The following is a 14,462-nucleotide window of genomic DNA, read 5'->3' as shown; positions in this document are numbered from 1 at the left end:
CCTTCTAGATGAAGAGATATCCTGGGGAGGACATAATGGGGCAACCTCGCATGATCAGCTCAGGGACTGTAGATGGGCTGTGAGGCTCTTCACCTCTTACCGGTTCCCATTTAGCTTGGTGACAGGAAGTCACTGCCACCTAATGGCTATTCCATGTCTCGTAAGGGAGCTCTTTTGCTCCTCAGCCCAGTTCACCACAAATTCAAGTCGAAGAGAACCACCACTGCATGCACAGGCTGTGGTGCAGAACAGCCCCCAGTCCCTGCTCAGGGCTGGCTGAAGGAATGCCATGGAGACCTCCCAGGCATTGCTCTCTGCAGACACAGCCCAGCTCCATCACGAAGGAACTATTTTAAGATGCCCTTCCTACTAAGGCACGCAGCATTACTTAACCATGGGGAAGGGCCACAGACACAGGCTGTTTTACTGGTCTGAGCTATCCAGGAATTGGAGGCTATTTTTGGAAAAAATATGCACGTGTGCTCATTCTTTCTTTCCAGGGCAGTAGGGTCCTTCAGTCAGGCAACTTCACTGTGAAACATCTCTTTTTTGATAATACCCACCTCACTTTGAGAAATAAAGTAAACATATGCCAGGAATAACTCTTATGGAGCAAGAAATCCCATTCTGTATAATGATGGCACAAGATTACACGTTCCAAATATTTGCCCAGCTACTGACAGCCCAATAACCAAGAGTTTGAATGAGAACCACCACATTCTGCTCTCAAAAGGAAGAAAGTTAATTAACCTCCCCAAATGTCTTTTCCCTGACAAAGCAATTCTGTTGCCAGCAAAGTTAATTCAAGAATGGATTCTTACCGTCTCCAGAGACACCTGGACCAGAGATCTTTTCTCTCCTTGCCATCTCCTCTCAGTTTAAAAAAATACCTGCATCAACATTTGCAGCAGTACCTTCTGTCGTACATCGGAAGATGACAAGATTTTCAGCTGTGGCCACTAGTGCAGAAACCTGCAAGATGACTGACCCGCTGCGATCCTCTCACTACAATGACAACAACATAGGAGCCCACTGATGCCAGCCCTTAAACAAACAGCTCATTGCGAGATACCTCCTGACTGACAGCAGGATCAACAGAAATTGATGCCGGCAATATAAGAAGTGTCAACCAAGACATGCAGGTGCTGTGATGAGAGCCACGCTGGAAATGTCACAGAGTAGGCTGACTCGGGACTGGGGAGACAAATACTCAAGGAGGCAGAAGATTATCAGAGAAATGCAGCCCTCTACAGAATAAAATTGTTTGTTGAGGAAGTAACAGGTAAGAAATGTCCCACTTGGGAAATGGCTCTGTGCCCTCCTCTGATCCTCGGTACGAGCAGAGACAGGAATAGGAAGAAATGCCCAAGTGTACTAGTACAAAGATGGTCAGAACCACTTCGTGGAAGAGACAAGCACTGAAGAAACCTCAAAGCTCCACAGATGTTACTGACACTGGACTTACAGACATACAGAGTCTTGGGGCTAACCATGGCTACACCACTTGGCCTTGCCATCAGTACATTGGCAATATCATCACAAGCAGGACAAAGGCAGCTAGCCCAGGAAAGGGCTCAGGAGAACGATCCAGTTCCGCGTATGGTCTCACCAGTGGTGAGCTGAAGCGAGCACTGCTTTACCCCTGCTAAGGCAGTGGCAGCAGTGGAAAAGGTAAGACTTCTTCCCTCTTCATCGCTGTTTAATAAGAGCTATGAGTGCCTTCAGGAAGGTGGTTCCTCATGTCTCCTGGCTGATGGAAAAAACAGAGATGTGTGAGTGATTTAAACCAGCCCCAGGGTCACACAGTGGCATTCCAGCTACTGCTTCCTGCCCTGTGGAAAGCAGAAAATACTTCCCTGATCTACTGACCATAAAAGGTGCTGAGATCTGGCTAGCTGAGGACATTAGCATCAAAGTGGTGCCTGAGAAACAGAAAAATAGAGTAAGATTGAAGAGTTTTCCTTGGAGCTACATTGGAACCTGGCTAAAAGCCCCCAGGGAACCCATTTCCTTTTTAATCTGCTCAGCATTTAATTGCTTCCTAATGACTATGTCCCTGGTTCACCCCAACGGGCTCAGGGACTGGTGCTGCCACTGAGGCTTCCCATCTCCCAGCTGAGCCTGTGGGTTCCTTTAGAAGCCCTGGTTTGGAGGCTGGCTGGGAATCCACCAAGAGTTGAGCATTATCATTTGCACTCAAGTAGCACCCATCAGTATGCTGAGTACCAGGAGGAGCTACACAGCAGGGAGCCCTTCCCCATTCCCAGATGCAAGCCCAGACACAAGTGCAGCTGCACTGACCCCCTCACCAGAGGAAGAGGCACAGCAGCTGCACCCAGACCTGCTGGCACTATCCGCAGTCCCGGGGACACCAAGCCCCTGCCTCACAGCATCGCTGTTCCAAGCACAGCACCAGAAATGAAACTGGAAATCAGTAAACAATTCACACACATGTTTAAAAGGAAAGTCCAAACTCAGCATATGAAGAGGAGGTGCAGCTGGCTTCAGGGGAGGAACAGCAAGCCAAAAGAATACAATGAACGTCTGAAAGCACCAAAGATCTATCCAGGAGAGAGGCAAGTATGAGTAACATCTAAATAAATATCCTTTACTTACAACACATACTTGGGAGGGTCATTCACATCCTCTTGGTCCCATCCACTGATTAACCTTTAGTACCAACTCAACAGATCTTCAAAGTCACCCCCTTCTGAGCTGGTCCAACACCAACAAACTCAGCTCCCACAAGCTGTTCAAAGAGCTGCAAGATGGTAAAAACTTGGTTGCCATCCACTTGGAGCTGCATTGAAATAAAGGGATTGTTGTGCAGTGCTCTAAACCCAGAAAATCCTCTGCTGCCAAGCTGATGCTTTCCGAGCACAAGCACTGCAGTGACGTTGCTGAGGGACCCACAACTACTTACTGCTAGTTCCAGGCTCAGTGGTGGCCTTCCAAAAATACCTACCCACAGCAGGACAGGCCTCCAAAGGCCAAAGAGCTTTGTCATATCACACTATGCCTGCACTTACTTTCTTCTTTGTCTCCCAGCTCATTCTCCTTGATGCAGCCAGAGGCTAGTGCTGGCCACACAGAGCCAGGGGCCGTGCCACACGCAGAGGCTGCCTCAGCTGGTCCTGTCTGCCAAGCAGGGAGAGCACCACACTATGCAGTGCCAGCAAACAGGGCCTGTCCTGGCTGCCTGGGGCACGAATTGACAAACCATCAATGCCTGCATGACAGAGGTTAATGAAGCCATGAAGGCACATGGCAAAAGGTCAGGAATTTGCAAGGGCTGCTACGAGCTGCTGCCAAGTAACAAGCTGTCCACAGCATTGATAACTCCATAACTTGGGTGTCGCTCAAGAAAGCTACAAAGCTTCTGCAAACCAGGATTCAAAGCAAGTGGCAGAGACATGGGAAGATGGAAAGCAGAGCTCCAGACTCCCAACGTGTTTATCCCTATTTATGCCAGTGCATTAGCACCACTCACCTGGGATGAGGAGCTACAGCAGAACAGTTCAGCATCTTCACACAGAAGCAGAGGATAAGAAAAAAAAAAAAAAAAAAAAACAGAAAAGCTGCTCTGCAAACTGTTCCAAACACTCGAAGACCACACTGATGGTGTTGGTTTTCTGACAGATGAATACTGAAGTCAAATGTTATTGATTTCTAACTCCGGACAAGGTCTGAACCAGCATGGCTGACACAGGCTTGGTACAGTGCATGAAATAGAGCCCAATGTTCAACCATAAGCCAGGCCCATCGCTGCTTCCAGCTTCAGAGCCCCTCCGGTCTGAGCATCCCTGGAGAGCATTACCCAATACATTACAGCCACACCAGTGGCCCAAATCCAACAAGTACTAAGACAAAGAAGGTGAAAGACCATACTTTAAAAATGTTACACAGATGTGTGTAATTCAGCACAACCTGTATTTCCCAATCCGAAGAGGCCCTGAGCTGCAATAGCAGAGACACTGGCTACACTACATACACTCAAGTACGACTCAGTGTCACTCACAGCTCAAGGTACCGTAGGGCTGCAGGACAGAGTGAAAGGTGCAGCACAGGACTGAGAGGAGCAACAGAGGTGCTTATCTTACCTCTCACTAGAAATGCTTTCTCTATTCACATCAATTAGTCACATCAAAACACAACGGAAGACAGTCTTGTAGTGCAATCTACCTTCATTTGCCCAGTTACTAATTTCTTTAACGATTTGCAAGCCTGATTCACACCCCTATTATTTTCCATCCAACACTTCTTTTACTTAAATCTCTCAGCCTTCATATTACAGCTATTATCCTACTTGGATAAGCAAGATAAGAAACCACTGCCAGACCCCTCCCAGCAGCTGACCTCCACACTACCAGTCTGGGCAGCAGGGATCCAGTAACAGAGCCCAGATGCATCTTGCCCCATACACTAAGAACATCAATGTCTAAAGGGCATACGTGAGCACTGTTTGCACATGCCTGTTCTTGACAAAGTGACTTATCCATCAGGCAGTGTAGGTCTTGCCAGATTTTATTCAATATGCTGCAGTTTGGCTCTGCTTTTATCAACAGTTTAGTAGAAGGCATATTGAATTATTAGGCTGACAGCCTGATAGTTTGCATTACAGCAATGGCTTTAGCAACACACCTTTGCCTTGTGCAGTTTCTGAGGAACACAGTTCAGTGTATCACCTACCTGTGATTTAAGGGAGTCATACTCCTCTGATCCATACGGGACGCTCCGAAGGGAGGTGAGGTAGTCATAGCTGATTACTGCCGTCTGAAAATTAAACCAGAAAAAATAATAAACTGTCTGTTAAGGATAAATGTATGCAGCTTAGGCTCCAAAGACTAGACTCTATAGTGGAGTTTACAGTAACAGACTCAGAAGAATTTGAACAAAAAGTACATTTGAATGAACATTTACAGAAAACAGTGCATTGATCTCATTGATATGCACCTCCCCCCCCCCAAAAAAAATCAGCACTTGGCATGCCTATATTGTCTTCCATGTGAGAAACTCAAAGAGCTTTTGTAATTTCTGTACAGCACCTTGCACTGTGGCTCCTATGCTCAGGCAGCCACCTGGGGTTTCCACTATAAGGTCTGCTGCCAGTAAGAGAGATCATGAAGTCCTGTTTGTGCCCTACCAGTTACCCCACACTTCATCTTTACACCTCCTGCCTGCCTAACCACACTGGTCAGCTCAGTCTGGTCAGATGGCTCAGCAGGGAACAGGGTGACTGAAGAGAAGCTCCCTGATTAGCACAAGTACTCTGGATATTCAACTTCCTGAAGGACTAGAGGGCAAAAGGGCCAGATACCCAATCACAGAGGTACAGCATGGGGATTCATCTAAAGCTTATTAGCTAAATATAGCCACAGACAATAGACATTAGATTCTTAAGTGTCCTAATGATTTCTGAAAATGGATCTTGGGTATTTCACAACTCCATCCTCTGTCGAAAGTCTCTCTCTTTTCACAGTTAGAATGCCAGCAAATGAACAACGGGATGGGATAACAGCCCCCCTTTCACTGCAAAATGCCTAGGAAGGACACAGATCAAGCACATCAAGCATAGACAAGGGATCTGCAGAGCCAGGGAGAAGATAGGATCCAGTCTGGTTTGAAACAGCATTACTGGAGCAGACACAAGGGAAACAGTCAAAAGACCAGAGAAGCTTCCACAAGGAAATCAACAGGGAATCAGCTAAAAATAGACACACTTTTTTCCATGTGGAGCTTAGGTTTCTCACGTTTCCTGTTTCCCAGATTGGAAACTGAGTACAACATTTTTTTTTTTTTTTTCTTCTGGCTTTTCAGGCTCTCTTGCCCTTAATGATGAACTCAGGAGCTACACCGCTACGCAGACACACATTTGGAAGAAAAAAAATTCAAAGCATCTTTCCAACCTCAAAGAATAACTTTGAAGTGGAGGGAGGTTCAAATCAGCCTGGCATGAATGCTTGAGTTGGTTCTCATTTTATCTCTGGCCCACGAGGGTAATTATCACCTCCAACTTGAAGAGAAGCAGCTAACAGATTGGCCTGTATTACAGAGGAAGAGGGAATTAATTTAGCGTTTGCTAATTACATCATAATCTTAAACACTAAATTAGTGTTATGATGATCCTGATAGGCAACCCTGACATTGCCAAATCCCTGCTCGTGTCTGAGATATATCCCAGCTAGAGCACGGAATATTCACTCCATGGACCCAAAACAACCTGGAGCCCCTCAAAGAAATATGGCAAACGCACAACTGCTCTGCCAGGTTCCTTTACCAGAGCACAGAAACTGGCTGAGATGTGATGCCGCCCAGTCTACTGACTTCATTCTCATACAAGACTAGCACCATAATTTATGTTACTGTGAGGCTGAGTCTCCAAGACATAAGAAGACCTACAAGATCAACCTCCGCTTACAAATGCTGGATTACTTCAACAGATCCTGTATCCAACCTAGCATTAAGCGTCCCAAAGGCTTGTGCTTCCACTTCGATTCCATTAACTCTCCACGACTCCTACAGCTATCCTTGGATCTCATCAGATCATGGCAAAATGTTTTTTTCTGAACACTTATCTATCTACATGTAAGCAAAAGCCAGTTCCCTGAACTGAGGCTCGGGAAAGAAATTTTCTACTAGGGAACTTCATGTTTCTCAGGAAGTCCACAAAGGACAACTGAACCAACATGCTTAAAATACAGGCACACTCAAATCTTTCTAATCAAACTCAGATGAAAACTGTCTGGAGTCTTAGTGGTCTAACTCAGGTTTCTTAACCTCAATGTGTTCTTTCTTTCAAGTTTTGCTGTGTTGGTTGTTTTTGCCCCAACACTGTAACTTATCTTACATTTTTTCATCTGACGCTGCTGAACTCAGTTCTTAAGAACTACAGCCTTCCAGTTACAGCCTCCTTTTATCTGAATACAATCCAATGATAGGGTCAAGCAACCAGTTAAGAAGCCTGGACAGGGCTAGATTGAAGGACAGACATGTTAGGTCCATGTAGATGCCACCAATATCCAAAGTTTGCTACAGAACCTCAGCTTTCATTTGCAGAAAGAGCAATCCCAAGAAGCTGAAAGCTTCTTGGAAATGAACACACTGAATTGCTCTACTGGCTTCAGCCTGTGTATGGCCCAGGAACGAGACCAGTTTGTGCTGCCAGTGCTCAGATGAGAGCTGACCCCTGCTTTTCCAGCTAGGAGCTGACCCCAAGGTAGGAAGACAGATCACTGGTGCAGCAGGACTAAAGGATCTCTCAGGACCAACCTGACCATATGCAGTCCCATGTATTAAAGCAACAGAAATTTCAAAAAGAGACAGAAAATTCTTGTTTGAAAAATACACAGACACAAGCACATGCTGCCATCAGAGCATCGGCAGCACTTCTGGCTCGTAGCCATGGGTGCAGAACCCTCAAAGGCATTAAAGAGCAGGGCCAGCAAAGTGCTTTTCAGCCCATGACTTATGACTTCCCTGAAGGCAGGGGACACGAAAGTCAAGCACATCTTTTGATTTGGCAGCATCTAAAGCAAAGGAACACCAGGAACACTGTCTAAACATGAGGAAGGACTTCTATACTGTGTGAGTGACTGAGCACTGGCACAGACTCCCCAGAGAGGCTGTGGGGTCTCCCCTCGTTGGAGATCTTCAAAAACCACCTGGGGATGGGGCTGGGCAACCTGCTCTGGGTGGCCCTGCTTGAGCAGGAGGTTGGACCAGGTGACCTCTAGAGGTCCCTGCCAATCTCTGCCATTCTGTGATTGTCTGATGAGAATCTTCTTTCCCCTACTTTTTCGCTGGGGAAATACGCTCTCACCACCACTCGAAACACAGACCGTCTGCACAGCCTCATCACTGAGTATTTCTCACTCTTTTTTGTCTTAAACAGAATACAGCCACAAAAACAAACAAACACCGGTTTCAAGTAGATGAAGAAACATTGATCAAGCAGGCAGAACTCATGGGCAGACTGGGCAGCCCAAACACCCTGGATAACAGACTCTTCTCGAGCTGCAATAATCTGTGCTCCCTCTCTGTGCCCATGTTCACATGCAGAAAAAGGGAGAGCTGCTCCTTGCCACCAGGCAGTGCTGCTTTATAGTCAGGGACAGAGCACAAAATTTAACACTTGTTTTAAGAAGGGAAGACTAAAATTCATATTTCTGCCCTCACACTTTTCAAAATAAACATGTTTTCACAACAATTCATTGCGCAGCCTGCACATATAAATGGCATGGCATGTGAGCCAACCAGCAGAGCTTGTTTCATATTGCATCTGCTATCAGGAGCTGACTGCCTGTAAAACTCATTAATTAAGTGCTTAGAAGTCATAGAACATGCACACAGACAGAGGCTTAGCACTGGGGGTCTGTAAATGATGGAGACTGTGGCCTGAAGTGACAGGTGCGTAATGCAAGTGAGGTACAGACAGACCAACATCCCCTCCTGAGTCTCTGCTCTCCTTGTTCCTGGCTGCTCATGGGTTCATCACTGAATGGCCCCCAGGAGAAGGCAACAACCTGGCTGGCAGTCTCCATCCTCAGGTTTTCTGAAGCTGTGATCAACACAAGGGTGAAATAGCAATGATGCTAGGAGGGTTTATTAGGACACCTTTATTAAGGAAGCGAGGATTTATTTTCTGTATCTGGAAGCCAATGCAATCTCAGAAGCAGATCACCTCCCACTCTCACTTCACATTTGCTTTGAGAATGATCTACGAAGCACCTGCCCTTCTCTACCCAAATTTCTTATAACTAGGCTCTCAGGGCAATGGCAGCCATAGGACACCAATACAACAACCTCAATGCTTTAAACAAAATGTCCCAGCGTAAAAAGTTGCATATGCAAATTACAAATCAAGACACAGCAGTTTGAACTACATCACTGTTAAAGGCAGCAGGAGACCCTACCACATAACTGACCTTGAAGGGTGGCTGATGGCGATGTGGGCCCAAAGTAAGCCCTTCTTCCAAAGACCCCACACAATCCAGGAAGACAGGGACAGTTCTCTGCAGCCCAGTACCTCTGTTTGGTTCTTTCCAAAACGTGCAAATGACACCTCTATTCCGTCTATGCTTTCACCCATTTTCTCCTCAGTGTGTCAACAACTTGAGGAGCCCCCTTCCTGACCGTCTGACTCAGGGAGAGACTGCTAAATGGAAAAGGAGAGAGGGACTGCAAGGAATCCCAAGTTTTTGTGAACTCCAATTCCCTTACCCACCTAGGAATCTTCCTGTACTTCACCTGTACGACACTTACTGTGGCAATGGCTCGGCCCACACGAACCACTCCAAAATCATTGGGGTCCAGGAACTTGTTGCCATACAGATAGATGCCAGAAGTGGCTGCTGCCAGTGAGGCAAGCTTCAAGGCCCTTCGTGCCATGACTGATGAACCCTGCCAAGACACAAAAAAGCAACACCTGAGAATGATGTAGTGAAGCCTACAGGGACCTTAGAGTTTAAGTTTTAACCACTCCTTTTCTAATTACGCATTGCTAGCACTGCTCCCAGCCAAGAGCTCATGCAATCACACAGCAACCAAACACAAGCAATTCTGCTCTGACCCCACTGTTATTTCTAAATCAAGTGTCCACAGGCCGCAAATCTAGAAGTAATTCACTCTGCTAGACCTTGTGTAACCACCACTCAACATTTGCTCATGCTCCCAAAGGCTTTGCAAGGAGAAACAACAGGTGGTCGGACAGCAGGGAGCACGTGCTCACCAGAAGCCAGTTCAGATCACAGGAACAGGCTGCCCCTTCGCTGCACGTGTTTTGAAGCTGTCGTAGCACAGGCAGGTTGTAAGGGGATACTAGAAGACTTCTTTTAAAAGCAGGCTTTAAAGAATGCTCTTTAAACACTAAGAGCCTAAAATTTATTGGAAATTCTGTCAGACTGGTTGCAAAAGCTCCTCAGCACTGAGGAGCACTGGGGAGGAGACACAATGTATCCCTGGAAGCCCTGCAAGGGCTCCACGGGTCAGTGGCAGACAGCTGCACACAGGGCAGGGGAAAGGACCTGATGGGGGTGGCTGAACAAAACTCACTTTCCCATCACCTCCATCCCATCCAGGCGCCAGGCAGGAACTGCTCTGCCAGGACAGACGCCTGTGGTTATCAACAACCCAGTCCTGGCTGTTTCGCAGGCCTGGCATAAGCCCGAGGTGTGTCACTCCTTTCCTCCCTCACCCCTCCTCTGGAAGATGAGGGTGTGAAAAATATGTGCTGACCACACTAACAACTTTGGAGCACCTGTACTCATTACTTGGAGTAAACATCTAATTCATTAAATATAGGATACAGATTTCAGGACTCTTTATGTCACTTTAGAGGATTCAAATCTGAAAAAAAAGATTACCAACTAGCTGTATTTTTCTTTATTTTCCCTTAGGCAGGTATTAGCAAACACGACCGACCAGTCTTTGTTTACATCATGGATCAAGCAGCACAGGTCACCTGCTCTGCAAGCTCTCCAGAACATCCATAACAGTGTGGGATTTTCACCCCATCAGGACGGAGCCCACTCATTCTCCTACAGTTAAACTTGATCAAGAAAGTTTCCTACTTCTTGCTGTGACCCTGTAGTGGGGTTGGTCTGCCTTGTGCCTTCCCTTTTGGAAGCCTTGTAACCAAAAAACACCTACAGCAACATAGGTCAAGCCTTTCAGGAACAGTTCACAAGAACACAATCAGCCAAACAGGGTAATATAACGTAAGAGACCCTGTACATGAACCTTACCTAAACTTCATTACTTCTGTTTGTTTCCTTACAAGCTCTAGGACAGAAAAGCCACAACACAACCTGTCAGCACTGGGCAAAGCTGCCTGCAGCACCCCAGCTCTTTCTCACACGGGAAGGGGCAGCTGGCCGAGCAGGGCTCCTCTGAACTATGGTCAAACTCAGAGAAAATGCACCTGGTCCTCCAGCTGCAGCCAATTCCAGGTGCACCTCCCAAGGACAGCTGTCCCCCTCCCCTGCTGGGGAGCTGGGGGCTCCTTGCTGGGGATCTCTTGCATTCCTCAGCACCCCCAAAAGGCATTTTCCCCAAGGGGTTTTCATTAAAGCATTGCTGCTCCTTGCAGGCTTTGGGAAGATCTCGTTCATTGGATGGTCAAAGTCCCAAACAGCCATTTTTTTTAATATATATAGTGTGTATATCTATTAATATATTAAGTATGTGCTCGTCACGAGCACGAGGAGCACTTGGGGTGACAGAGGCAGGGGCACAGCACCCGAGCTCGCCCCCAGGTCCATGCCCATGCACTGCAGTGACAAAAAAATCCCATAAAACAAACGGAACCCTCACACCTGAGACACAGAAGCACAGTTGCCCAAACCAGCTGCGCTTCGAGGGAGCCCCCTGCACGCCGTGACACCCGGGGGCATCCCCCCCCCCCCATTAACACCCGCACTAATTAACCACCCCCCTGCCCTGCTGTGCCCCCCCCCCCCCCGCGGGGTGCCCGCACTCACCGCCCCGCCGCAGCGCCGCCGCAGCCCCCGCGCGTGGTACGGCCCTGCCCCGCGAGGCACGCCGGGAAATGTAGTCTGCGGGCGGGGCCGCCATCACACGGCCCCCTGCGTGCGGCTGGGGGCCACAAGGGGAGCGGTCGCAGAGCCGAGAAGTAATGATAATAAAAAGGTTTCCAGTTTATATCCTTGCTGGAAGAAATGGAACTGATAATAAATGGTATTTTGGAGGTGCTATGCAAAACAGAATCACAATCATCTAGGTTGGAAGAGACCCCCAAGATCACTGAGTCCAACCTCTGACCTAACCCTAACCAGTCCTCCACCAAGCCAAATCGCTGAGCTCTACATCTAAACGTCTTTTAAACCTCCTCACCACAGCCTTCCTGCAATAAAGGTGGGGATAAAAGGCCTGAGAGACAGGTGAACAAAACCACAGCCACTTTGCCATGCCTGGGAGAGAAGGCACAGAGCAGAGAATGCAACATGTTGCTGAATTGTCATAAATACACATTATTTGTGATAAAGCATTCATATTCCCTGAAACTAACACCTAGCTTGGTAGCCACCCATTTCAAACTCAGCATTTCTGAACCCCAGAATGGCTGTGGTTGGAAGATCTGAAGACCTGTGAAGGCCACCTAGTCCAACCCCCCTGCCAAGCAGGATCACCTGGAGCACATTGTGCAGGGTGGCATCCATACGGGGTTTGAGTATTTCCAGAGAAGGAGACTCCACAACCACCCCGAGCAACCTGTGCCAGCGCTCTGTCACCCTGGTACAATTTTTCTCCCGTTGCAAGAAGAAGGAACTGTTGTTTCCCACTCAGCATCTTTCTGCTAAGAAAACCTGCAATTCAGTAATGCCTGGGAATCCCTGGTGGCAAATTGAAAGTATTTAGGATGGGGTTTTGGAAGGAAACTGCTGCCACGATTAATCCAAAAGCAAAAATACTATAAAAGGATGCCAGTAACCAAAACCACACAGAGACCAAATAGGTAATCAATAGTTCTTGGAGAGCTACTGTTTCTAACAGCATTCTGGAAACACTGAAACAGCGTCAGGAAACAATCTCCATACTGTGATTCCACTCATATTTGCATGGATACAGTTGCACACAAAAAGGCAGAGACAGGGAAAAAAGGGTATTTAGAAATACTCACATTATGAAGCAAACGGTCTGTTTATTGAGGCAGGTTTACTGGTAAACATTCTCTCAAGATACAACTCACCAAGGGCAGAGCTCAGGGTGATTACCCCGCCGACACACGGAGGATAAAACAAGCTTAGACATATGGGAAAAGGATCTACTCCATCCCCTTGAACCTGTGGAAGTTCTGCTGTAGATTTTAGTGTCTGTAAATTCATTACCTCCATGGGTGAGGCTGAAACTGGGCGTAACAGTGAAGTACCCATCTAAAGCTCCCAAACTACTGCACACAAAATCCCTAATTCCTGATCACAGCTCACTGGTTCAACACAGGCTGCCCAAGGCTGTGGCCCAGCCTTTGAACCCCCTGCTTTAACTGCTAGATCACAGGCACTGGCAATGTTCTCAGCCAAGGGAGTGGGTCTGCAGCTGACTTTGTTGGCCTCTCCTGGAAGAGCTCTGTGAGGTTGTTTCAGAGTAATACTGCTCCTTGCAGCTCCCTTAAACAGGCTGACGCTGGGCCTGCTGGGGACAAAAAAAAAAAAAAAAAAAAAAAAAAGCTTTTGTAGTATAACAATGCCATGTGCCCAAGTGCAGTGGGCAATTATGAAAGCAAAGCTAAATCTTTCTATAATTAGGACAATCACCTAGTTAGAGTGATCAGAGCTCTTTTGTGTGAGCCTCCACAGGGGTGCACAAGAAAGAGCTTGGCTCAAAAGAAAGATGCTGGCTTGATTTCCACTTCCCTTTCAACTAGTGAATAAATTAAATCTCAGATTACCCCAATTTGCTGTGAAAGACGAAACGTGAAAAGTATTTCCTTTTTATTTTTAAGGCATTTGCATCCCAGGTGTGCATCTCATGAAGCACTAAAACAAATCCAAAGGCCTCCCTAAAACAAAACTCAGGCCTCCCTGTCCCAAGCACTGGATTGGGAAGAGCAGACAGATTACTTCAACAAAGGACCAGCCTTTACTACTGAGAAACCACCTCTTTTCTAGATTCCCTTAGATGAAAAATACGGAAAGATGTCTGGGAGGTCTCACTGACACCAGACATTCCTAACGTATGGTAGAGGATGAGGCTTAGGGAGAAATCAAAGCAGTCCCAGAGAGCAGGAGACCCTATGGTTTTGTGTACCCAGGGAACAAGTTTAACAGGAAGATGTGAAAAGGTATCAGGAGAAATTGTTACCAGCAGAATGAGAAGAGCATGACCTGGCAGACCCTTCTTCACTTCTCTGCCCTGCCCTTCTGTGGATGGGTACCAGTACAAATATTCAGGCAGGTGCCTCCTCTGCACCTACACACTAGTTCAGCTCTAAGAGTCAGTGCAGCAATGCCAATTCCTATGTGCTGAAGATCTGGCCAGCAGGATCTCTGCTGCTAGAGATATCTAATTCTGAAATATTTTGATTCTTTTCCAATTGGTTTGGGCCACCAGAAGAAATACTACAAACACCTCTGTATAAGACTCAATAGTTGTACAAATCAACATGGAAAACCTCCCTAGAGCTGACTGCAGAAAATAACACAACGTACACCTACAGGTCTCCTGCTGGGCCAAACCCTCCCACATTCTTGGTTGATTTTTATACAGAGATTGACAGATTCTGCCTTTGTATCAGCACTGGAAAACTCAGAGCTGACTCTGGGAGCCATCCAATTTCAGATTAGGGGCTTCTTACAGATCATATTGTACAAGGCCAGTATTTGGATAAAATATCTCTCAAGAAAAAAATGCCCATTGCCCCAGGTCAGTCAGTCCACGCAATCACTAATGAAAATTGCCTGAATGTGACAACAAAAGTGATGTGCTGCTCAGAGATGCACTTTATG

General features: G+C 46.9%; 1 protein-coding gene across 2 annotated transcripts in view; it reads right to left on the bottom strand.

The window, feature by feature from the left end:
* Nucleotides 1–11,489, bottom strand: part of ADCK1 (aarF domain containing kinase 1) — a 79,359-nt gene extending 67,870 nt beyond the window's left edge. Inside the window, exons 1-3 of one of the 2 annotated variants that reach the window (XM_082760810.1) lie at nt 11,478–11,489; nt 9,262–9,399; nt 4,690–4,773 (exon numbers count right to left, since the gene is read on the bottom strand). In XM_082760810.1, the coding sequence (XP_082616936.1) occupies nt 4,690–4,773; nt 9,262–9,387 (210 nt within the window). In that variant the 5' untranslated portion in view covers nt 9,388–9,399; nt 11,478–11,489. Of the gene's footprint in view, nt 1–4,689; nt 4,774–9,261; nt 9,400–11,312; nt 11,333–11,477 lie in introns of those variants that run through there. The other variant, XM_082760811.1, reaches the window with a different exon arrangement.
* Nucleotides 11,490–14,462: the final 2,973 nt, after the last annotated feature.

The sequence above is a fragment of the Aythya marila genome (genome assembly GCF_965140915.1).
Source record: "Aythya marila genome assembly, chromosome: 5".
Lineage (NCBI taxonomy): Eukaryota > Metazoa > Chordata > Aves > Anseriformes > Anatidae > Aythya > Aythya marila.
Note: the sequence above shows the minus strand (reverse complement) of the source record. Positions and strands in the feature narration are given on the sequence as shown.